General features: G+C 48.5%; 1 protein-coding gene across 3 annotated transcripts in view; it reads left to right on the top strand.

The window, feature by feature from the left end:
- Positions 1 to 1,491: 1,491 nt before the first annotated feature.
- Positions 1,492 to 24,697, top strand: part of plekhh1 (pleckstrin homology domain containing, family H (with MyTH4 domain) member 1) — a 123,928-nt gene continuing 100,722 nt past the window's right edge. Inside the window, exons 1-2 of one of the 3 annotated variants that reach the window (XM_043698223.1) lie at positions 1,492 to 2,399; positions 21,807 to 21,869. In XM_043698223.1, the coding sequence (XP_043554158.1) occupies positions 2,274 to 2,399; positions 21,807 to 21,869 (189 nt within the window). In that variant the 5' untranslated portion in view covers positions 1,492 to 2,273. Of the gene's footprint in view, positions 2,400 to 20,269; positions 20,289 to 21,806; positions 21,870 to 24,697 lie in introns of those variants that run through there. The other 2 variants (XM_043698222.1, XM_043698224.1) reach the window with 2 other exon arrangements.

Here is a 24,697-nt window from a genome sequence, read left to right as displayed (position 1 = left end):
ATTGAATGTTTTTGAAGAGATGAAAATAGACTAAGGTAATGCAGTCGATGTAATGTATCTAAATTTCTACAAGGTCCTTTTTTTAAAAAAATAATGCCTAAGGTTGGAATATGTAGAATCTGGAGAGGTTTCTAGTGAGCTGCAAGCAGAGACTATAGGTAAAGGGTGGCTCTTGAGAAGAGCAACAAATTACAAGCAGATGTTAATGAACTTTGGAGAGTGGAGAAGTAATTGGTAGATGCATTTCACCATTGACAACAGTGAGGTTGTTACAGTTTGGGTTAGAAAAATGATTGAGTCATATGCTCCTCTGAAAATAAGAGATTGTGAGAACAGGATCAGTGCTGGGACCACAGACATTTACAATTCACATTAACTGCTTGGAAGCAAAGCCGCAGTTTTTTTTTAAATTAGCGCCAACCTCACTTCAGGCTGGGAGTGGGATGTTGGGATAGTCAATACTGAGGAGAAGAGCAACAAATTACAAGAAGATGTTAACGGGCTTGGCAGCGTGTAGAAGTAATCCGCAAATCCATTTCACCGTCGACAAGAGCGAGGTTGTTGCATTTTGGGTTCGAAAAATAATTCGCTCATATGCTACTTTGAAATTAAAAGCCTAAATGGGACAGAGAAGCAAAGAGATTTTGAAATGCAAATAGAGCAGTTGCTAGAATTCGGAATCTAGGTTCATTTAATCAGAAGTGAAACACTTACTGTGGTTGATATTGAGAGGACTGGAATTGGAAAGTGGGCGTGTTATTCTGAATATGTGTTGCGTTGAGCTCATAATGTGTGGTTCTGATGGCCTATTAAAGAGGTTTAGACTTTATTGTCATGCGTACTGAAGTGCACTGAAAAGTCATCAAAGTTGTCACGCACTGTGTCACCGAGTTACAAAACCTTATCAAGGTTGAAAGAAATAAGGAACAAAGTTAATAGTTAAACATCACAGGCACTCTTAGTGTAGCGTAAAACAGAAGTTAGACATTACAGTCTTTCTTAGTATTAAGTAGAAGAATAAAGAAATAAAGCTAAAAGTTCAACCACTGCAGTCTCTCTAAGCCATTCTGGGACTGCACTCCCTACAAGGGCTCGATCTTCTGCACGTTGGCTCACGTCTCCTGCTGCAGATGTTAGGGGGAAACTCCACCGCTGTGTTGGGCTCGCTCCTGGTATCTCAGACCCTCCCCCCACCAAAGCCCTAATCTAGGCTTTTAGCTGCTGCTACACACCCAGATCCCCAAAGCCCTAATCCAGGTGTCGCCCACACCAGGCCTCTGGTCCTGGGAGCTCAGTGAGAGTCCTGGGTCAGGCCGTTAGGGGCTGGAGAGGGTACAGTGCAGATTTATAATGGTAATACATGACCTGTGACATTTATGTCGAGAGTGTGTTGCTGGAAAAGCACAGCAGGTCAGGCAGCATCCGAGGAGCAAGGAGAATCGATGTTTCGGGCATAAGCCCTTCTTCAGGAATGAGGTGACATTTATACCTATCAGCATAGAGCAAACAGCCTGAATCATGAAAAGAGGCAGCTGAGGGCTGACCTAATGGAGATCTTCAAATTTCAGCAGGTTTTCAACAGAGAGGACCTGGGGAGAGGTTCTCCACGTATAACTAGAGACTGTCAGTACAAGATAGACAGCAGTGAATTCGGCAGAAAGTTCTTCAATCAAATGAGTGTTGTAAATGTGGCACTGGCCGTTGTGGGATTGGTTGAAGCAATTGACAGTTTAAGGGGAAGCAAAGGGTTTAAGCTTTTGGTGAAAAGAGGAAAATGACCTGAGTGCACTGGTCAGGCCAGATTTCGCCCTGTGATTCAACACCCTGACTGCTCATCCTTCCCCAGTGTAAGGAGGAGAGGGTCTGGTCTGGCCTGGTCTGTGTAGCTAACCTTGGCTGGTGCGTATGACCGGGAGACAGACTGCATCGTCCACTCAGCTGTCGGGCCAGTGGAGCTCCCTGAGGTTCTCTCTAACCGCTGGGATAATGCTCTCACCAGTGAATCAGGAGGCTGTGGGCTCAAGCCCCATTCCAGAAGCTTGAAGATTACATGGTGCTTCAATCCAAGGGGCTGAGGAAGGCGGAATCAGATTGGACTGAGGCCCTTTAACCATCTTCCCGTTCTATCGTTATCTCCACGTTTACTTTATGTTCTGGGCACTGGGGCTTGTTGCTACTCTTTATTTTATTTTTGTCTTCTGAACCTTGCGTTTCGTTTTCAGGTTCCAAGTACCTGGAGGACGCGCCCCCACCACCGGTGAGAGCTAGTAACCATGGAGACAGTGGCAGAAAATGGCGGGGGTGGCTACAATTGGCAGAAACGCTGCATGACGTTAGAGTCCCAGCTCTTCAGGTTCAGGCTGCAGGCCGGCAAGATCCGAGAGCTGTTGGCTGAAAAGGTGAATGGGGGGGGGGGAACACTGGGGACGGGGGGAGTGGGTGGGGTCTCTGCTTTAGCGCGGCTGCTCTCTCCACCACGTGGTGTGAGCCATGCACTCCAAAAAACCCAGTTCAAAAGCTTTCAAGAACCGCAGTCAGCTAAATCGGTGAGGCCCTGCTGTGTTGTCAGAATCCATGAATCAGAAAACCACATGAGTACAGAAGGAGGCCATTTGGCCCATTGTTTCTGTGGGTGGCCCAATTTAAAGAGCCAGTGGTCACGCCCTTTCTCAACATAATTACACTGCTAATTCTGTTTTGAACCTTGTAGTATAAGGTAATGACATGATACCTCAGCAGTCAGACGCTACAGAGAATAGAGGTTGGGGTGGTCATCAACGCTGAGATGAGTGTAATAAGTGTTTACATTGAGCAGTGCTCCCTCTGGGCTGTAGAGTCCAAGGTGAGCGTCCTGTCTATAAGCAGAGGGTCAGACTCTAGAGTCTTGAACTATGGGGTAGTCTGGCCCAGGGGGAACAGCCAATAGAGGATCAGCAACACATGGGGCCCACCGGAGTTCATGCCAACTTGGCAGCACATTGGACTGGGATAGTCACATGGATTCTGGCCCAGTGTGTTTTCAGAAAGTACATTCTAGAACACAGTAGTGCATTGTACAACAGGATATCCCTTTATATTAGTCTCTGTGTCCTTCATTAATTTTTTTTTGTATCTGTGTCTCCTGATTCCCAATTTTTAGGCCCCAGTTTCTCCTTATTTAATTGAACTGCTAATGGTTCACCATCCATGACAACTTGTCAGACACACACAGACACACACCGCACACATTCACGAAAAAACAAACCTTTCCATTTAGTTGTGGAGATAGGGCACTGTGTCGCTGCTTGTGCCCCTGGCCCTGGCTCTGTCTTTCACCTACCGTACGTCCCAGATCGAACACGGTGGACTTGGCAAACCCCCACTCGGTGACAAAGACAGAGATTGCTGGCGCAACTCAGCAGGCCTGGCAGCATCTGCGGGGAGAAAGCAGAGTTAACGTGACTTGTCACCAGAACCGTTGGTAACTCTGATAGGTGGGGAAGACATGAGTGAATAGGTGGAGATGGAACCCACAGAGAGAGAGAGAGAGAGAGAGAGTTGAAAGGTGTAGGTAAGCAAGGAGATTATGGATAGTAGGCCAGACCAGAAGGAAAGTTGAATACGTGATATTAGGAACTAGAATCATACAATCCCTTAAGTGTGGAAGCAGATCATTCAGCCCTTTGAGTCCACACCAACCCTCTAAAGACCATCCCACCTTATCCCTTTAGCACGGTCAATTCACCTGACCTGCACATCTGTGGATTGTGGGAGGAAACCGGAGCACCCGGAGGAAACCCAAGCAGACACGGGGAGAATGTGCAAACTCCCACACAGACAGTCGCCCGAGGCTGGAATCGAACCCAAGTCCCTGGCATCATGAGGCAGCAGTGCTAACCACCAGGAGTAGGACAGAGCGGATTAGCTATGCTGAGTGTATAATGTGATAATGGGCTGAGGAGTGCGTGAGGATAGTGACTGCGCTAAAAGCAGCCCATCCCATAACAGGACAGAGTGCGATGTGACAGAACGACATTGAAGGATGGATTCAGGCACCAAAGGTATTGGACTCAACACTGCATCCTAGAGGCTGCAGTGAGACTGATCACTAGGTCAGGTATTTCCAGAAAGAGGGCTTTCCATTGCGTTAAGTCTGATTCCCAGGCATCACTGCATACAGTCTAGGTACATTACACAGCTAGAAAAGCCTGGCAGTTTTGGGTCCATGAACCTCCTTGAAGGCAACTGGGGCATTTGAGTCTGAATGGCATGACTCAGCCTGGTACAGAATCATCTGAGGCAGAGGTCGCCTTCACCCAGACAGACAAGGCAGGCTGCGAGTAGCCCCCGGAGTAAATCTCCCTTGGCGATGTAGGCCCTTTCAGCTGGCCCACTGATATTAGATTACTTACAGTGTGGAAACAGGTCCTTCGGCCCATCAAGTCCACACCGACCCGCCGAAGCACAACCCACCCATAATACATTTACCCCTTCACCTAATACTGCGGGCAATTTAGCATGGCCAATTCACCTGACCTGCACATCTTTGGACTGTGGGAGGAAACCCACACAGCCAATGGGAGAATGTGCAAACTCCACATAGTCAGTCGCCTGAGGCAGGAATTGAACCCGGGTCTCTGGCGCTGTGAGGCAGCAGTGCTGACCACCGTGCCACTGTGCCGCCCATGCGGGAGGTGAGATAGCCGTGGCCTACTGCATTAACGCCCTGGTAGGGCAGTGCAGAGCCATTGCGGAGCTGGGCAGCTCAGGACACAAACACTTCTTTGAATGTTTTCCCAGAAGCTGGCACGGGAAATCGTAAGCGCGGGTCATGTTGTAGTTTGGGGTTTTCCCACATTCCGGCAGCTTCTGCAAAACCTTCCGTCATCTTTGTGGAGTTTTGTGGTCAATAAAAATGCTGTGTGTTTTGACCTTGGGTTTTGAGTCTAACGGCAGACCTAGGAGCTGCCAGTCTCTACAGCTAAAGGGAGAGCAATGTTCCTGGGCCTATTTAATAGAGGTGTTCTCGCTCTCTCGCTCTGTCTCTCGATCCCTCTCCCCCTCTTCCTCCATCTCCCCCTCTTCCTCCGTCTCCCCCTCTTGGTTAATTGGATGCTAGGATGATCAACATTGTTTTTTAGGGTCTGCTAGTACCATCTAGCATCGCCCCCCCCGTGACTGTGGGGTACACTAAAGACCTCCCTGGGTCATGACATGGTTACCCAGGATATTCTGGAATATTTTGCATGTGAAATCTGAGCCCTGATTGGACTCTCATTTATAGGCTGCAGAATTCTCTCATTCATAGTGGAGGCAATGGTCTAGTGGTATTATCACTGGACTGTTAATCCAGAGACCCAGTTAATATTCTGGGGACTTGGGTTCAAACCCTGCCATGGCAGATCGTGGAGTCATCATTCAACCTTTCGGAAAACAAAAATTGGAATTGAGAGTCTGATGTTGACCGTGAAGCCATTGTTGGAAAGAAAGCCCATTTGGTTTGATATGTCCTTTGGGGAAGGAAGCTGCTGTCCTTACCTGAACTGGCCTATGTGTGACTCCAGACCCACAGCAATGTGGTTGACTCTTAATCTGCAATAAATGCTGACCTGGCCAGTGACATCCTCATCTTGTGAATGGACAGAAAGAATTCCCTCCCTAATGCTTTGGCAGATATAGTTCTCAGGAGAACACCCTTTAGGTAATGGGTAGCCCCATCCACGGTTGTAAGGATATACTGGGAGCCCTATTTTGTTTTGGGCAGTGATTCCAAATGAACTGTTTTGACTGTTTCCCCGGAGCTGGCACGGGAAATCATAGGCGTGGATCATATTGTAGGTTGGGGTATTCCCACATTTCGGCAGGTTCTGCAAAACCTTCCTTGTGGGGTTGTGGCCAGTAAAAATGCTGGCAATTCTGAACTTGGGTTTTGAGTATTGAGTGGTTAGCACTGCTGCCTCACAGCGCCAGAGACCCGGGTTCAATTCCCGCCTCAGGCGACTGACTGTGTGGAGTTTGCACGTTCTCCCCGTGTCTGCGTGGGTTTCCTCCGGGTGCTCCGGTTTCCTCCCACAGTCCAAAGATGTGCGGGTCAGGTGAATTGGCCATGCTAAATTGCCCGTAGTGTTAGGTGAAGGGGTAAATGTAGGGGTATGGGTGGGTTACGCTTCGGCGGGTCGGTGTGGACTTGTTGGGCCGAAGGGCCTGTTTCCACACTGTAAGCAATCTAATTTATAACGGCACGCTTGGCCTCCTGAATCTCGAGAGCTAGCCACAATAATTGCCGACAATATCCTGGGCACGTCACTGGGGGAACACTGTCCATCCCTCATTTGTAGTTCTGTGAGGGTTTAATTCCTCATCAGCATCTTATTTCTAATACATTAGCATTCAGGACTGCTTCTGCCTCAGCTTCAGTACGAGCAGGCTGCTCTTGTGTTAGCAACAGTAGATCAGCTTGTTGGACTGAAAAGAAGCAAGGAAACTCCATTCATTGTCTCCTTGACGTCTTCTAGCCTCCTGAAAAAATGTTCGTACCAACCCTGGAGAGTCTTGTATTTGCAGCGCCACATCAGCTGGTCTGACCATGGACCATGTGACCACACGGTCAGAGAAAATGCCCGCCCACAGCTGTTCAAACTCCCTGAACCCATCTGGGCAGTTCAGAGACCAAGGGAAATGCTCTTGTGAAATCAAATATTCCCGAGTCTTTAAACAGGAAGTGGACGGTTGGTGCTAATTTTGTCGTATTTTGTAAATGTGGGGGGTGTCGTTACAGGAACAGAAAGGACTGGGAGCATCCATCTTGGGCTCAGATCAGGAGATTCACTGAGTCTCGGAAAACAGCACTGATAATCTCGATTTGGTCTTTCCCGACAATTGATTTGATTTAGCGTTTTGGGTCTGGTGACCTCTCCTCAGAGGAGGAGTCACCGGTCCCGAAACGCTAATTCTGATTTCTCTTCGCAGATGCTGCCAGACCCTGCTGAGTTTTTCCAGCAACTTCTGTTTTTGTTTCTGATTTACAGCATCTGCAGCTCTTTGGGTTTTATTTGATCTGATTTATTACTGTCACGTGTACCTAGGTAGAGTGAAAGGTTTGGTTTTGCGTGCAGTACAGGCAGATGATATCACACATAGTGCGTTAGGGTCATAGTGAGGAATACAATGTTACAGCTGCAGAAAAGGTGCACACAGAGCGAGATCAACATTAAATTTAAACTTTGAGAGATCCATTCCGAAGTGTAATAAGTGGGGAAGAAGCTGTTATTGAATCAGTCGGTGCGGTGTTAAAGTGTCTGTATCTTTTGCCCAATGGAAGAGGTTGGACGAGATTATAACCGGGGTGGGAGGAGCCTTTGATGTCGCTGCCTTCCGCAGCTGGAGTCAGTGGATGGAAGATTGGCTTGTGTGATGGACTGGGCTGTGTTCATAACTCTCTGTAGTGATGGATTATCTCATCCACACTCCTGTCAGAAGACCTGCTTGACAATTTAGATGTCACAGTGACTGATCATGTTATACTTTAACTATGTCTTTGTTAAAGTTGGACGTGTCAGAGGTCAGACAGCAACTGGGGTTGTGTACTTACAGGATAGCTTTTCATTTCACACCTCTTGGCACCTATTTGACTTCATAACTCTGTATAATACGTGGAGTATTCTAGAGAACGCTCAGCTATGCTTGTCAGCTGTCAGACTTGCCTCAGTCAGAAGGTCATAGTTCATGTCTCACTTCAAAAAAGTCTTTCTTTTTCACAAAAGAATCGCTCACAGGAGGTGGTCATGACTGGCACAGTTATACCTTGTTAGAATGTGAAAGTGCCCCCTCTAAAACCCCTTATCCAGCCCACAGGTAGAAGAACTGCGAATGCTGGAAATCTGAAACACAGACAGAAAGCGCTAGAGAGACTCAGCAGATCTGGCTGCATCTTTGGAGAGAGAGCGGAGTTCACGTTTCATTTCTTGTGACTCTTCCGAACCTGCATCCACTTCCATCCAGACTGACAAGGGCAGCAGATACACGGGAACACCACCACCTCCAAGTTCCCCTCCAGACCACTCACCATCCTGACTTGGAAATTTATCGCCGTTCCTTCACGGTCACTGGGTCACAATCCTGGAATTCACCCCCCCTAAGGTCAACCCACAGCAGGTGGGCTGCAGCGGTTTAAGAAGGCAGCTCACCACCACCTTCTCAAGGGGCAACTAGGGACGGGCAATAAATGCTGGCCCTGAGTGGCTGAAAGTGTTCTGGTGATTCTGTTAGCAGGTTCCAGGTTTTGGATCCGGTGACAGTGAAGGGATGGTGGTGTATGTTTAACTGGAGATGGTGGTCCGTGTATCTGCTAGCCCAGCCCTTCCAGCGTTGGAGGTTGGAGTTTCGGGAGGTGCTGTTAAAGAGGCGTTGGTGCGTTGCTGTGGTGTCTACCATGACCCTGTACCACTGACAGCACACCAGTGGGGGAGGGGATGCTCGAAGCCAGGATAAAACGATTGAGTGCAGGCATCCCTCGCGTTTCGAAAGTTAGCTTTACGCCACTTCACTTTTACGGAAAAGTACCTGTTTTCGCTAACCCCAAGCGGGATTTTCGCTTTTACAAGAAAAGGCGAAACTTTTCCATACAAATTAATTGCTTCTTCCCTTTACATCATTTGGGAAAGGTAAGCTCCACTTTTGGATGGTGGGGGATACCTGTTTGCTTGAACGGTACAGTACTGAGGGAATATTGTCAGGTAAAAGATCCTCCCTTCCAATGAGGCATTCAACCAAGATCCCTCTCGAAGGATCGCAGCGAGGGACAGTCGAAAGACAAGAATGGGGTGGTGGGGGAAGTTTTCTCACCAATGTCGAGGCTAATATTGATTCTCCAAACATCACCTTGCACTGCTGAACATTCTCTTTGGTTATCTTTATCTCTGCTTCTGTTGTGTGGACATACCAGCTGTCTGAGTTCCCTTGTGTTACTGCAGGAAGCTCTGCCAGCTGTAAAACACTACAGGGGAGCATCCTGAAACCCGTCACATTGGAGAAAGTTTTCTCTCTCTCTCTCTCTCTTTCTTTCTTTCTTTCTCTTTCTCTCTCCCTTTCTCTTTCTCTCTCTCCCTGTCTTTGTGTGCGTGGCCTGAATGGGACCATCGTCGGGTAGGAGCTCACCCGGGGAGCCTGGCGTCGAGTTTCTGTCGGGGCTGATCTCTCCGCAAGGTTCTGCTCGTTGCCAGCAGACTCTGAAATCCCTTTTCCCTTCTGACGTTCAGCCTTCACCCACTGGCTCCTAATTGATGCCAGACTCTCCAGCGGTTTTGTTATATGATTAGAAACTCAACGGAGCTACAAAGGGAGGTGTCAGGGTGGAAACGCGACTGGCAATTACTCCGAAATTGCCGACTTGTTATGTTCCGCGGTTTCAGACCCGAGGAGATACGCAGCACCCCACCCCAACCACCTCCAGGGCTGAGCCCCCTCCACCACGGAGATTTCTTTTTGATCATTTTCTCTACTGGCTTTTTCTGAAGAATTTGATCCTGCTCATTGAGTGGGGAAGCGACAGAAGATTTTTTTCCCTGCCCCCTGTCTGGGTCCTGTACTTACCGTTACAGGTAGACACGTATTTGGTCATTATCATCGACCAGTCCTAATCAAGGCCGGTTCTATTACCCGGCTCGCTCGTTTTCGGAACTCGTTGCAGTTTGAATCTAGGGGGTGCCGGAAGATTTGGAAGCTTTTTGAGTGCTGTGCTCTCGGCAAATCCGAACGCTAAGGTCTCTGTGTGTTAGTGAAAGCCAACAGCATTGTCCCTCCCTGACCCTTAGTAGAATGGTACTGTCGCAGTCAGCTAGGCCTACAGGGCTCAACTCCATGTGTTATAACCATACAGTCACAGAGTCAGGGAACTGTGCAGCATGGAAACAAACCCCTCAGTCAAGCTTGTAGTGCTGACCAGATATCCTGAATTAATCTCAACACATTTGCCAGCATTTGGCCCATATCCCTCCAAACCCTTCCTATTCATATACCCATCCGGATGCCTTTTAAATGTTGCAATTGTACCAGCCTCCACCACATCCTCTGGCAGCTCATTCCATACACGCTCCACCCTCTGTGTGAAAACGTTGCCCCTTAGGTCTCTTTTATACCTTTCCCCTCTCACCCTAAACCTATGCCCTCTAGTTCTGGATCCTACTTAAGGAGTGTGCATTATTCTTTGTTTCATCCACTTAAGGGGTGCGCGGTGAGTTGTGGACTGCGTTATCAGGATGGCCTGAAGTTGTGCTACTCGCTATATAAACACACATCTCCGCTTTCCTCACTTTGCGCGAGGCAGTGAAGAGGTGCCTTCAGAGGCAAGGAGCTCCACTCCTGTGTGTCTTTTGTGGCTCCCAGTAGATTGCCTTCCTCTGACTCTGCTGCTGATGTGCATTCACATTGTGTGTCTCTGTGGAGGACCTGTTTTCATTTGAGCTGGCTCCACACCATTTTCCCACACTCCTTATGAATTAGAACGTGACCTTGAGCACGAATCAATTTGGGAGTCACAAGGTGAACAATGAGCACTTTATACTGTTCAATAAAACTTTTATCCATGCATTAAAATAATTGTGGCCTTGTCACCCCTCCCCCGTTCTCTGTAACCTCCTTTGGCCTGACCCTCCAGGATCTCTGTGTTTCGGTTCTGCCCCCTGCCCTGATTTTAATCACTCTATCATTGGCAGTGCTACACTGAGTTGACTAGGTCCTAAACTTTGGAATTAACTTCCTAAACCTCTCCATTTCTCTCTTACCTTTTTCACTTCTCTCTCCCTTTCTCTCCTCCATTGAAGCACCCTGTAATAATTACCATCTTGTTCCAGTCATTGGCCAGATGTCGGGCTCACTGTCAAATTTTATTTGTTGTGAAGTGAACTTGGGAGGGTCCCCTACATTCAAGTCATCATGTCTAGCTGTTTGGCCACTTAGGAAATGATACACAATTTTAGAGTCATTCAGCATGGAAACAGGCCCCCCGGCCTAACTCCTCCATGCCAACCGTGTTTCCTAATTTGTACTCGTCCCATTTGCCTGTGTTTGGCCCATATCCTTCTAAACTTTTCCTACTGGTGTATCTGTCCAGATGCCCTTTAAAGATTATAATTGTACCAATCTACCACTTCCCCTGGCAACTCGCCCCCTACACGCACCACCCTCTGTGTGAAAACGTTGCCTCTCAGGTCCCTTTTTAAATCTTCTACCGTCTCACCTTAAATCCACGCCCTCTAATAGTTGTCAGCATACACTGTGCATCCAGCTGTCTAATGGGTAGAAAATCTCTGGCTACTTACAATTCAAAGTATGTGGAAAGATACTGGAATTTCTAGATCAAACTGTGCCTGTTTCTCCGACTGTCCTGATAACCTACGTGATCCAGCAACAGTGGAGTTGTTAACTGTTGCATGTGTCAACCTCTTTTTGTTTTCTGATGAGTTTACAACTGAGCCCCCAGACAGTAAATCACAAAAGCTTTATGATCTGTACCTGCGCTGGCTCAGTACCGCACGCGTTGGATTATTCCTACTCCCCTTCTCCTTTCTGTGTAGCTCAGCAAGTTTATCCTTTGCTAAACAGGGGCCAAATGCTAGCAACTGGGATTATGGTTGATTTAGGATGTCTGGTTGGCATGGACGGGTCAGACTCAGGGGTCTGTTTCCATGCTGTGCCACTCTGACTCTAAATACTCGTCCAGTTCCCTTTTCAAAAATGCAATGAGTCCGTTTTCAGACAGGTCAAAATAATACTCTGCAAAAACAGGAACTTCTCTTCATCTTTCACCTAGTTCTTTTATCAATTAGCTTAAATTGGTGTCTTCCACTCACTTGCCTTCCTTCCAGTGGAAATGGTTTCTCTTTTTGATAATATATCGAAACCTTGATGCTTCCATTCAAACCTCCGCATCCCTAGTGTCTCTAGTCCCTCTATTCCTCTGAAATTCCATATCTCCCGCCCTTGATTTGACAAAAAGCCCCCTTGCGTTGGAATGATTTTGGGTTTCAGGATCAGCCATTGCTCCCAGGCCTGGTGCACCCCACCCCTGAACAAATCTTTAAGAGATTGCACAAAACTGACTCAAAAAGCAAACCAGGTAGACGCCAGTAGAATCGAAACACACCGTCCATATTCCGAAATAATAATCAGTGTGGAGATCTTTGTTTTACCGCAGGCTGCTACATATGGGAGATCTCTGCAGAGTACTTTAGCAGGGTCGTTACTGCTGGGCACAGTTATAACCCTCTCTTTGCTCCCAGGGAGACAGCCGCGTTTCAATTCCTAGCAGCATCTCGCAGTGATACAGGAGAGGAGATCTAGTGTCGCAGGTGAATAATGCACCCACTATACTGTGTGGACGCACAATGCTAATCCTGTGGGGACTGGACCGTTGTGGAATCCGACTTGCACGTCGAGTAAAGACAAGGTGATGCCAGGGCACGAGGCGGATAAGAAACCCTTTTCAGACTTTGTAGAACTACTGCAGAAGTGGGTTTCTGTATTGGGTAGTGTCGAGCTGTCTACAGCACTGTGGGGCAAATGGAAGATGGTGACCAGAGGGGACTTGATAAAAGCAAGGTGCCCAGCACACTGGGAATATAGCATAGGGAGTGCTGGAAAAGTTCTGCAGGTCTGGCAGCGTCTGTGAAGTAGGGGAGAGAGAGAGAGAGAAGCAGAGTTAACGGTCTGAGTCCAACATGACTCCACTTCAGAGGGGTTACAGACCAATAGGAGAGCAAGGTCTTTCTGCAGGTGGGGTGTGAGTCCCCCGCGAAGTAGGCCCCGCTCCCGCAAAGTCTCGCACAACACTCACGCTAACAACTTTCTCTCCTTCCTCTGTGGGAGCTAACACAAAGGGGAGTGGTGGGGGAGCTGAGAGTCCGCACTGTCTGTGGGAATTGCAGGCGGAAGAGGGAGAAAGCTCGAGTTCCTGCAGTCAGTGTCTCAGGAGCTCGGGAGCAAATTTTTAAAACCAGCGCAGAAAAAGTTGTAATCTCTGGCCTCCTCCCAAGGCAGCATGTTGGTGAGGATAGCGGCAGCAGGTTAATGTAGGGCTAGAGAGAGGGGGGTTTGGGTGGGAGCTGCTCCGGTTCCTGGAACTTTGGGACCTGGTGCTAAGGCACCGGGGACCTTTCCCAAGGTCAGCACTTCACCCTGAACAAATATCACTGTGGGAAAGTGAACCCCTGTGTGGGAGTGAGGAAAGGAATTTCCACAGGTGGCCAGGCACCAGAAAGAAACCATAGGGAGCAGGACTAAAACAAGAGAGGCAGACAGCCGCAGAGTGACGAAGCAGTGGGGATCAGACACCGCAATTGCAAAACCAGTCAGAGGTGGGTCTGGGCTGTGTGGACCTTGATGCATTTTTAATTAAAGGCAGGTTAGCTGTAGGCACAAGCCACCATATGGGACAATGAGAAAATAGCAAGATAGGGAGGATTGGGAACTTAATACTCCTGGTGACAGGGTATTCAGGAAAAACCGGGGAGGGGGATAAAGGGAAGGTGGTGGTGTTAATCAGAGATGCTTTTAACACTGCAGTGGGCAGGATGTATCTGAGGAGTCCAAGGCACATTATTTGGTTTGAATCGAGGAATAATAGAGACGTTAATCTACTGGCTGCATACAATGGGCCACTATTGGGGCATAAGTAGAAGATGAGAATTGCAGATAGTTTGCTGAGTGCTGGCAATGGTAAGATTCAATTATTTGAAGAGAAACAGGAATGTAAAGTGAAGGGTTTGCTTTTCTTTCACACTTACTTTCTCAACTGCTGGAAGTTCCAAAACATTTTCCAGGCTGTTGGAAGGTGTAGGCCTGGGTTTCTGTGACAATGCAGCATCTGTTAGAGCGCCTGAAAAATCACCAGTCCCATCCCAGGGAAGGTGACCCCTTTTTCTTAAATGGGGCTGGGAATGAGGATGGGCCGCGTTTCGTAGATGTGCTCTTCTAGATTCCTGTTCCAACCAGTAACTGCTTCCACTCAATCAGATCTTTGGAGGCCGGGGCTGTGTGAAACCCCGGGTGTAGACCCGATAGGAGCGGCTCTGAGCTTTTATGCATTTCTTTTGGATAGCCGAGGTAGCCCCCTTTTGGTTATGGTCCTGGGACACATGTTTGGAGACCTTTTGGAATTGTTAGAATCGCATTAACTGTTAGCCACATTGAAACTGTCAGCAGACCTGTTAAAGCAGCTGTCGAGTAATCGTTAAAGGTGGGAAGCATTAAGCCAGGCATTCCTTCCTTTTTAAATATTTCAGAAAAGAAACTCAAGTGTTAAAAAGACCATTTCTTGCTATTTCATGCTGTTCACAGTGGGTTTCTCTTGTTGGATTACTGCTGTGTGATGGATTTCACAGCCGCCATTGTTCGAGTTGGGTGCCTGCCAGTTCAGTTTGATTGATAGCTACAAGTGGCTATTGAAGTGGCATTATAAGTTCAAATGCTTGTTGTTATAAGGGATTAAGTACTGGAGTTAAATGTTTGATGTGATAAGGCACGTTTAGTTGAAGAAATGTAAATGTACCGATTTTTTTTCAATACAAGTAGTTTTGTAATAGTCTGTAGTAGACATTTGGAAACGTTCGTTCATTGAACCTTATTCTGTCTCTTCTCTGCACGAACCTGAGGCCTGCCAAGTGTGAGCTGGTGTGGTGCAGGCTGAGAGGTGGGGATATGGGTTAGCACAGGGATTAGGAAGCATCATGGATTCTGTGAAGGACCATGGAAGGGCATGAGTTGGCCTGGATGGAGCTTGGCGTGTTCATGGATTTGTGAGGGGGGGGGGCAGTTGGGGTAAGGTTGAAGGGGTGTTGTATTCTTCAATTGAATTTGAAGATATTTGGACATGGTGCTGGAATCATACAGCACAGAAACAGATCCTTCGGTCCAACCAGTCCATGCCAACCAAACTCCCACATTCAAGTAGTCCCACCTGCCTGTGCTTGGCTCACATCCCTCCAAGTCTTTCTTATTCAAGTCGTTACCTAAGTGTCTTTTAAACTGTACCCACGTTCCACCACTTCCTCTGGAAGGTCATTCCACACATGAACCACTCTGTGTTTAAAATATAATTGCCCCTTATGTTTTTTTAATTCTTTCTTCTCTCACCTTAAAAATATGCCCTGTATTCTTAAAATCCCCCACCCTAGAGAAAAGGCACTTGCCATTTACTTTATCCATGTCCCTCATAATTTTATAAACCTCTATACAGAGACCCCTGAATCTCCGATGCTCCAGTCTTTCTAGCCTCTCCTTGTAATTCAAACCCTCCATCCCTGGTAAGTCGCTCCTGAACAGACTCACGCTCGATTCCCGCTTCGGGCGACTGTCTGTGTGGAGTTTGCACATTCTCCCCGTGTCTGTGTGGGTTTCCTCCGGGTGCTCTGGTTTCCTCCCACAATCCAAAGATGTGCAGGTCAGGTGAATTGGCCATGCTAAATTGTCCCATAGTGATAGGTGTATTAGTCAGAGGGAAATGGGTCTGGGTGGGTTACTCTTCGGAGGGTCGGTGTGGACTGGTTGGGCTGAAGGGCCTGTTTCCACACTGTAGGGAATCTAATCTGATCCTATCAAAAGCAGGATACTACGCCTATATGGTGAATCATAAGCCCCACCTTTCTAATGGAGTGTGCACTCTCTGTAGTTGCGTTGACTGCAAATTACCAACAATCGGCAAGAGTTTTGTTGTTGCTGTTCCCTGAGATTAGCTTTCCATTTTAGATTTTCCAAAATTCCCTTGGCTGGATTTGAACCCATGACCCCAGAGCATAACCTTGAGCCTCAAGATTCTGACACGGAGCCTGTGGCATTACCACCGTGATTTGTATGTGCGTATCCCTCAGTCAACACCCATTACAAATCATATTACCTAATGATTGCACTGCTGCTTCTGTGATTTGTCAGTTAGTACATCAACTGTGGAGTTTGTTGCATTACTAATCAGCAAATACAATTCAAGGATACTTCTTCGGCTGCAAGGTGCTTTTAAATCTGCTGTGATCCTGAAAGATGCTATAGAAATGCAAGTCTTATTTCTTTACCTCACTCTCTCCCTTCTCCACTGTTAAGGGCCTGTCGCTTTATCCTAATATCACCTTACCTGGACCGTTGTCAAGCACCATTGTCCCTGTAAAGTTCCTTGAGATGTTTTATGACGTTTAAAAAGTCTTGACATAACTGCGAGTTGTCTTTTTGTTGTTGGTTAATCATGATATTGTTTTGGGGTGGTGGGGCGAGGGGGAAGACATGGTCTCGTAGCAATGAATGAATTTGCGTTTGTTGAGGGAGAGTGGGATGAAGAAAGAGAGAGGAGGAATAAGGGGGAAGAGACAGAAGGGCACTGTAAAGGCTCCTATATCTGATGACAAACGGCAGCTCTCTATCGGAGGTCTGGCTCTGTTGTGTGAAACAAATTAAAGCTGTAAATTCTTGATGCTGTTAAATCAAGGAGATCGTGTTCCTTGAGGGAACCAGGGTCAGGGCGAGGATCTGAGCAGGCAAACCCACTGACGCTATTGAGAAAGGATTTGTTTGTTGATGTAACTCTGCCCAAAGGTTCATTGTTTTTATAATTGCCTCTTGTTCCCCCACCCCTTTGGAAATTAGTAGCTGTCACTTGCCTGGAAATCTAATGCTGCCTTGGCACTACCCACTTGCAAATGGTAATGACTGGTAGTCCTGTCGAACCACCACAACTTGCATTTGTGTAGCGCCTTTTAATGTATCAACTGTCTCCCGCCACTTTGCAGGAGTGTTATTGGACGCCATCCAATCTAAGGAGGTATGAGTAAAATAGGAAGGTGGGAGTAGGCCATTCGGCTCGTTCAAAATGATCTTGGCTGATCAGATATCTTTGGTGTCTTTTAGCCACCGTATCACTGTAACCATGTACAACACTAGTAATCGGAAATAACCACATTTTTACCTGAAACGTACTCAAGGGCTGAGCTTCCGTGGTCGTCTGTGCTAGAGAATTTCAAATGTTCAGAATTCTTTTCATTCAAAACCTTCTCAGCTTGGACCTCAGTGGGATCTCTCTTATTTTTAAATGGTCTCCCCTGGTTCTCGACTCTCCAGCCAGTGTTGCACCTCCCCTGCATCTCTCCCGTCTGTCCCTACAAGTATTTTGGAGGATTTCATGGGATTCTCATTTCATTCTTTGAGAATTCAGACTGACTTTGCCGAATACCATCCCAGGAATAAGCATCGAGAGTGTGGGGTTGGAAAAGCACAGCAGGTCAGGCAGCATCCGAGGGGCAGGAGAATCGACGTTTCGGGTATAAGCCCTTCATCAGGAAAGAGGCTTGTGGGCTGGGCGGGAAGCTGAGAGATAAAGGGGAGGGGGAGTGGGATGGGTAGCTGAGAAAGCAATAGGTGAATGAAGGTGATGGAGAAAGTGATAGGTCAGAGGGGGGAAGTGATGGATGGGTCTAGAGGGCGGGCCGAGTTGGAGGCTTGGGACTGGGATAATGTGGGGGGATATCTGGTGAACCTTCATCGCATTCCCTCTGTGGTAATAATAACTTTACTGAGAAAAGGAGACCAAAACTGCTCAAGGTGCAGTCGAGCAAAGCTCCGATACAATTAAAGCAAGACTTCACTGCTCCTGCACTCAAATCCTCTTGGAATAAAGGCTAACGTTTCATTAGCCTTCCTCATAACGTGCATCACCTACATGTTGACCTTCATGTTTTATTGACAAGGACACCCAAATCCCTTTATGCATTGATACTCACAAACTTCTTATTACTTAAGAATTACTCTGCATATTGGTTCCTCCTACCAATATGAATATCTTCACGTTTTTCCACCTGGTATTCCATCTGCCCTGTTCTTGCCTATTCAGCGAGCCTGTCCAAATTCATCCGAAGCTAATTGCATCTTCCTCTACAACATGTATTCCCACTTAGCTTTGTTTCAGCTGCAGATTTTGAAATATTACTTTAACTTCAGATCATTGAGATGTATTGTGAATGGCTGGGGCCCAAGTACTAACCCTTGTAACACCCCACTAGCCACAGCCTGCCAAAATAAAATGATCCTTTTTCTATTGCTACTCATTTTGCTGGCTAAGCATTAGTCCATGCTAGTAGGTTACCTCCTGTCCCGTGTGCTTTAATGTTTCTAACCAGCCTTCTGTGGCGTGCTTTACTGAATGCTTTTTGTAAATCTAGGCATACTACGTCCATTGGGTCTCCTTTTATTGATTTTGTTAGCTTGAGGCTACAAGGCCAAAGGCTTTCACGGAGTGGTAGGCAAACAGGAGCATCCGGAAGGAAGAAGGTGGGAGGTTGGGGATTGGGAGGTGGGTGTAGGAAGGCTGGGAATCTCCGAGCTTAGGGCTCAGCTGAACGCAGAGCCACCCAATAATGGAGCTCGGCACAGTCCAGGATAGAGGATCTCGTGTCGTTGTCACCCCGTGTGCCATCTCCACCATCATAGTGACCAACAGTTTGCCCCAGCTACAAAATGCACTGCTGGTGGTCGTCATGGTGCCTCAGCGGTTAGCCCTCCTGCCTCAGAACGCCAGGGAGTCGGGTTCGATTCCAGCCTCGGGTGATAGTCTGCGTGGAGTTTGAACATTCTCCCCATGTCTGCGTGGGTTTCCTCTGAGTGCTCTGGTTTCTTCCTACAGTCCGAGAATTGCAAGTTAGGTGGCTTGGCCATGCTAAATTGCCCCACAGTGTGAAGGCTAGGTAGATTAGTCATGGGGATTACAGGGTTGGGGTGGGTCTGGGAGGGATACACTTTGGAGTGTCAGTGCGTGGACCCAGCGGCCTACTCCACACTCTAGGGATTCTGTGATTCGAAGACATTCACTAAGGTTTCTCAGAAACTTCTTCGAAACCTGGAGCCTCCACTCCCCAGCGGAACTAGGGCTGTAGTTGTACGAGCTAAAGTAAGCCTTCCCTCCAAGGCCTTCTTTCAACATGGCTGGGTTATGATCCTGGAACTCCCTCCCTCATGGCATTGTGGGTCAACCTACAGCTCCCCAGTTACTGAGGGGCAAAATTGGAGGTGGCTGAGGGTTTGAGAGATTTCAGGGAGCAGCCCATGCCTGATAAAAGTCTAAGATGTTGCTGGTTCGGGGAGCAGTGTTGATCTGCGAGTACAGAGGTGATAGATAAGTTCCCACAAAATCACTCGGAAGCCCCCAAGTCGTAGATAAGCAGCCAATCCAGAGGCTAGGGATACTGGGGCGAGTAACTCACCTCCTGACTCCCAAAGCCGGTCCACCATTTGCACGACAAGTCAGGAGTGTGATGGAGTACTCCCCACTTGCCTGGATGGGTGCAGCTCCAACAACACTCAAGAAGCTTGGCACCATCCAGGACAAAGCAGCCCGCCTGATTGGCACCACATCCACAAGCATCCACTCCATCCACCGCCAACGCTCAGTAGCAACGGTGTGTGCTATCTATAAGATGCCCTGCGGGAATTCACTCAAGCTCCTCAGACTGACCTTCCAAACCCATGAACACTTCAACCTAGAAAAAGAGGGGCAGCAAATATATGGGAACATCTCCACCTTCAAGTTCCCCTCTAAGCCACTCACCATCCAGACTTGGAAACATATCGCCGTTCCTTCACTGGGCCAAAATTCTGGAATTCCCTCCCTAAGGGTCACCCAAGGGCACACAGACTGCAGCGGTTCAAGAAGGTGGCCCACCACCGCCTTCCCAAGGGGCAACTAGAGACGGGTAATAACTGCTGACCCAGTCAGCGACTCCCATATCCCACAAAAATGAATTTAAAAAAATGATGTATTCAGATAAGCATCATGTCTTCTTTCTGAAGGAAGGAGCTGCTTCCTGCTGCATTTAACAGCCGCAAGGGGGTACGTTCAGGGAGTGGCTGCGCGGGAGCTACTAATGAAGCATGCAGGGGGAGCTAGTGACACCTCGCAGCCCTGTGACCAACACCTTTTGGAGGAAGGAGCGGACAGAGGACAGGGTCGGGGGGAAGTCGGTAGAGAAAAGGGATCCGTTTCCCGATCGATGTGGACAGCTGGGGAATTGACTTGGCAGCCAGTGTAACCCTTTAGCGGGCAAAGACCCCCCAGGTTAACAGCTGGGATTGCAGTGGGGGCTTTCCACCTTCACCCTAAGACAGATGGGCAGCTACTTGAGCAGCCTGGGATGCACCATGTCTTTCACAACTTCCTCCTGAGGAGCTGGAGCTCAGTAGGAGGTCTGCGGTTCTGGTGGTGGTGGGGTGGGGGGGGGGGGGTGGGGGGGGGGGTTGTCGGTTCAGACAAACTGTGTAATTGTTGAGCCTACATCAAACAGGTGAGTTTCGAAACCTTAGACTTTGCAGCTTTCCCTCTGTCTGCAATGTGTGTGTGTGTGTGCGAGCGCGCGGGCATTCTCTCGTTCCCTTGTTAAAGTGAGTCCCTTGTAATGGATTTCAACTGGATCAAAGCCTGGGGGCTCACACTCTGCAATTAGACAGCAGCTGGAAACAGGAAGCTTTTATTCCGACAGCAGAGCAAAGAGCGTCGCGCTAAACTGAGCAGATTCAAAGAAAGACCTTGTGTTTTGTTTTTCGATCTAATGCTGCTCGTGACCTCGGGGCACTCTGAAGCACGTTTACAGCCCCGTGAGTGCTTTGCAGCATTGCTGCTGCCTTACCATGGCCTTTCAAGCTGTGCACAGCAAGATCCCACGAGCAGCAACGTTCTGGTGGTATTGGTTGAGGGAGAAACGCTGGCCGAGACGCTGGAGGGAGCGGGCCTTGAATGTAGCAGAAATGGGGCAATTTCAGGAGTGTCGTCAAACAGTAGGGCAGCAAGGTGGCTCAGTGGTTAGCGCTGCTGCCTCACAGCGCCAGGGTTCGATTCCAGCCTCGGGCGACTGTCTGGGTGGAGTTTGCGCGTTCTCCCAGTCTTTGTGTGTGTTTCCTCCCACAGTGCCAAAGACGTGCAGGTTAGGTGGGTTGGCCATGCTAAGTTGTCCCCGAGAGTCCGGGGGTTTGCAGACTAGGTGAGTTGGCCACGGGGAAATGCAGGGATGCGGGGCAGGGTGGGTCTGGTTGGGACGCTCTTCGGAGGGTTGGTGTCGACTCGCTGGGCCGAATGGACCGCTTCCACGCTGTAGGGATTCTCTGAAAACTGAGGCAGTGAACCACAAGAGATAGGTTTGAGGGAAAGGAAGATCAAGAGAGGCAGAAGGGATTGAGGGAGGGAATTCTGAGCGGGGTTTCCAATGTTGACCCTTCACTGCAGTTGTACACCAGCAGCTCCAGATTCTCCTCCGTCTCGTTGCCTGGGAGCCCCAAAGCATCATGGTACCCTCTGGGAACCATGGCAACGAGGTGCTCCCGCAGAGAAATTCTCAGCCTGTAAATCCCTGTCAGGTGGGGCTGAGGCAGGGTCCTGTTTGAGGCTCACCCGCCATTATCCAGACAGGTGCCAATCATCCTCTGCCCACCCAAGGGTTGGCTCCCGGAGTTGGAGCCGTGGCATGACGGTATTCTGGGAGAGCGCTTTACACTTCAAGGGGGAGACGGCACTGCCTTTGGGTGGGCTGCCACCGGTGGGACGTGGCACCTCCCGGGGGTGGGGGGCAGCTTAGTGACCCAGCTGAGTTGAGTTGCTCTGTTTTTGCAGGTTGGATTAGGTTTGTCCCCCACACGGTAACCTGAGGCACATGATGTCAGTGCTGAGCGAAGGTGCTCTCTTGAAGGCCTCTCAAGCCACAGTGAGCTTCCCCGATATCGGAAAGCGGAGTGTTAAGTCAAGTCTCTCCCTGTCGGGTCAGCTTTGCCGCGCATGTCGTTTAATCCTTGCCTTTTGTCCTCTTTTATAGATGCAGGAATTGGAACAGAGAGTGATTGAGGCTGACCAGCGGGCAGAGAATGCAGAGAAACAGGTATCTCCCTTATAACAGCCACAGGTGAAGTGGCTGTCTGTTGTATGCAGCACTAACACGGCTATGCATCCTCGAAAAGGAGCCTGGCTGCCTGAAGAGTTGCCTAAAATAGTAATTATTAATCTCGCACCGCAGTAACGCCTGGGGGGAATCTGAAAAGTTGCGTCTTTGTTTTCCGGGAACACCTCCGCAACTTGGTTCTGGAAAGTTCCGTGCGTGGCGCAAAGAGCGTCGACGGACGGCGTTGACAGACGTCGGGTTTAGCTTCCGAGCAGGTTGGGTGGGTGTGGCACCGTGTGAGCGGGCATGTTTGGTGAGCACTGGCCTGAGCATGGGGGGAGGGGAGGGATTGTTGGAGGTGTGAGGTTGTGTGATGAGGCCTCTTGACATTACAAGTCAGCGGAAGGAGAAACCTTTCAGGAGTAACTTGGGGGAGGGTTCCAGACGGGAGGTCACTTTGGGGCCCTTCTTGCAAACGTTTGACTCTTTTTGCTCCTTTCATAAGGAGCTCGGCCTTGCATCCCTTCATTGAGGTTCTGTGAGAGAATGGCACCCTGTCTGGGGCACAAATTGGGCAGCTCAGTGGCTCAGTGGTTAGCACTGCTGCCTTACAGCATCAGGGACCCAGGTTTGACTCCAGCCTTGGGCGACTGTCTGTGTGGAGTTTGCACATTCTCCCCGTGTCAGCGTGGATTTCCTCTAGGTGCTCCGGTTTCCCTCCCACAGTCCAAAAGGTGTGCAGGTTAGGTGAATTGGCCATGCTAACTTGCCTGTAATGTTAGGTGCATTAGTCAGGGTTAAATATAGGGCAGGGGAATGGGTCTGGGTGGGTTACTCTTCGGAGGGTTGGTGTGGACTTGTTGGGTTGAAGGACCTGTTTCCATACTGTAGCGGATCTAATCTAATCTAAATGGTTCCACATTTTCAAGCTTATCCCTCTGTCATTCACGGAGGTGGCAATGGCCTAGTGGTGTTACCGATGGACCCAGAGACCCAGGCAACATTGTGGGGAGCTGAGTTCAAATCCTGCCATGGTAGCTGCTGAAATCTGACTTCAAAAAAAAAAATTGATATTCATTCAATTAAAAAAAAATCTGAAGTTAAGAGTTTAACGATGACCTTGAATCCATTGTCGATTGTCGGAAAAACCCATCTGATTCACTAATGCCCTTTTAGGGAAGGGACGTGCCATTCTTACCTGGTCTGGCCTACACGTGACTCCAGACCCACAGCAATGTGGTTGACTCTTGACCACCCTTTGGGCAATTAGGGATGGGCAAAAAAAATTCTGGCCTAGCCAGCGACATCCACATCCCTTGAGTGAATTAAAAAAAGAATCTTTTGTCAGCCATTTCCTCAGGAGTGACTTTAGTTGTGTGGGCCCAGTCTCTGGCATTCACCCACCGCCTTCCCTTGTGGTTTCTTACAGCTCGGTGGGAGGCCATTTGGCCCATCATGCCTACGCCAGTCTTTTTCGACTTAGGTTAGCCAATGTCAAACTCGGATCCCCTGGGGGCTTTCCACCTTGAATTGTGTTGCCACCATCTCTTTAGACACTGCGTTCCAAATCAGAATAACTTGTGGTGCTTTAGCAGGTTTATCTCTTCTCTCGTCGTCTCCCCAACCCTTCTTGCTGACTTTGTAGAATAGAAACTTATTGTCACGTGTACTTTTACATGAAAAACACAGTGAGAAGTTTTATAAGTCGCTCCACCATGTCACCTACATCAGTGACAGAAATCATACATCATAATTGTTTTAAAAAGTCAAATTAAGACAAAATTTGTCACGATTCCATGAATGGGCACAGGGAAAGTTGATGAAGGTATGATAAAGCACTCAATAGGTGCAGTGGGGATGAGCCCCCATTCCGGGGTGAGGCCGCCATGCCAGGCTGCAGGAGTACTAGGCCGGAAGCCTTCACCGAAGGAGACCGCCATACCGGGCTGAGACCATCACTCCTGGGCAAGACGTCCTGTCGGGCCACTGGAAGACCTGAATTCTGAAGATGAGGGAGACCTCCGCGTGGGGACGAGGATTCCGTTCCGGGAGACGGCTGAGCCCAGACAGCTAGAAGCCACCTGGGCCGGGAGAAGGCCATCAGGCGGGAGAGTGGTAACAGAAGCCAGTAGAAGCAGCTGCACAACATTTCCATTACACGGCATTTATTGGAATGTAGTACTTGGGAGCCATTTTAGGTGTTGGAGCTAACCATTCAATAAGATTATGGCTGATTTGACTTTTCTCTCTGATTGACTGAGTCCTTTGTCCGTCAGAAATCTCTCTAACCCACCCTCCAACCAGCCTGCACTGTCTTGTGGAGAAGAGAATTCCTCAGACTAACCACCCGCTGATTGGAAACGATTTTCCTCAACCCTGTTTGAAAAAGAAGACCACTTATTCCTAAACAGTGTCCCCTTGTCCTAACGCCAGCTCCCACCACCACAAGCAGAAACATCCACCCTATTTTGTCCCCTCAGTGTTTTTAATGTTTCAGTTAGATCACCTGTCTGACCTCTCTACCCCGATCACTATGGATATAGGCCCAATCCTGTCTAACATTTCTTCATAATAGAATCGTAGAGATGTTTTGATGTTTGAAAACAGACCCTTCGGTCCAACCCGTCCATGCTGACCAGATATTCCAATCCAATCTAGTCCCACCTGCCAGGACCCGGCCCATATCCCTCCAAACCCTTCCTATTCATATACCCATCCAAATGCCTCTTAAATGTTGCAATTGTACCAGCCTCCACCACATCCTCTGGCAGCTCATTCCATACACGTACGACCCTCTGCATGAAAAAGTTGCCCCTTACGTCTCTTTT

Source organism: Chiloscyllium plagiosum, chromosome 10 (genome assembly GCF_004010195.1).
Source record: "Chiloscyllium plagiosum isolate BGI_BamShark_2017 chromosome 10, ASM401019v2, whole genome shotgun sequence".
Classification (NCBI taxonomy): domain Eukaryota; kingdom Metazoa; phylum Chordata; class Chondrichthyes; order Orectolobiformes; family Hemiscylliidae; genus Chiloscyllium; species Chiloscyllium plagiosum.
This window is presented reverse-complemented; position numbering and strand designations above follow the sequence as displayed.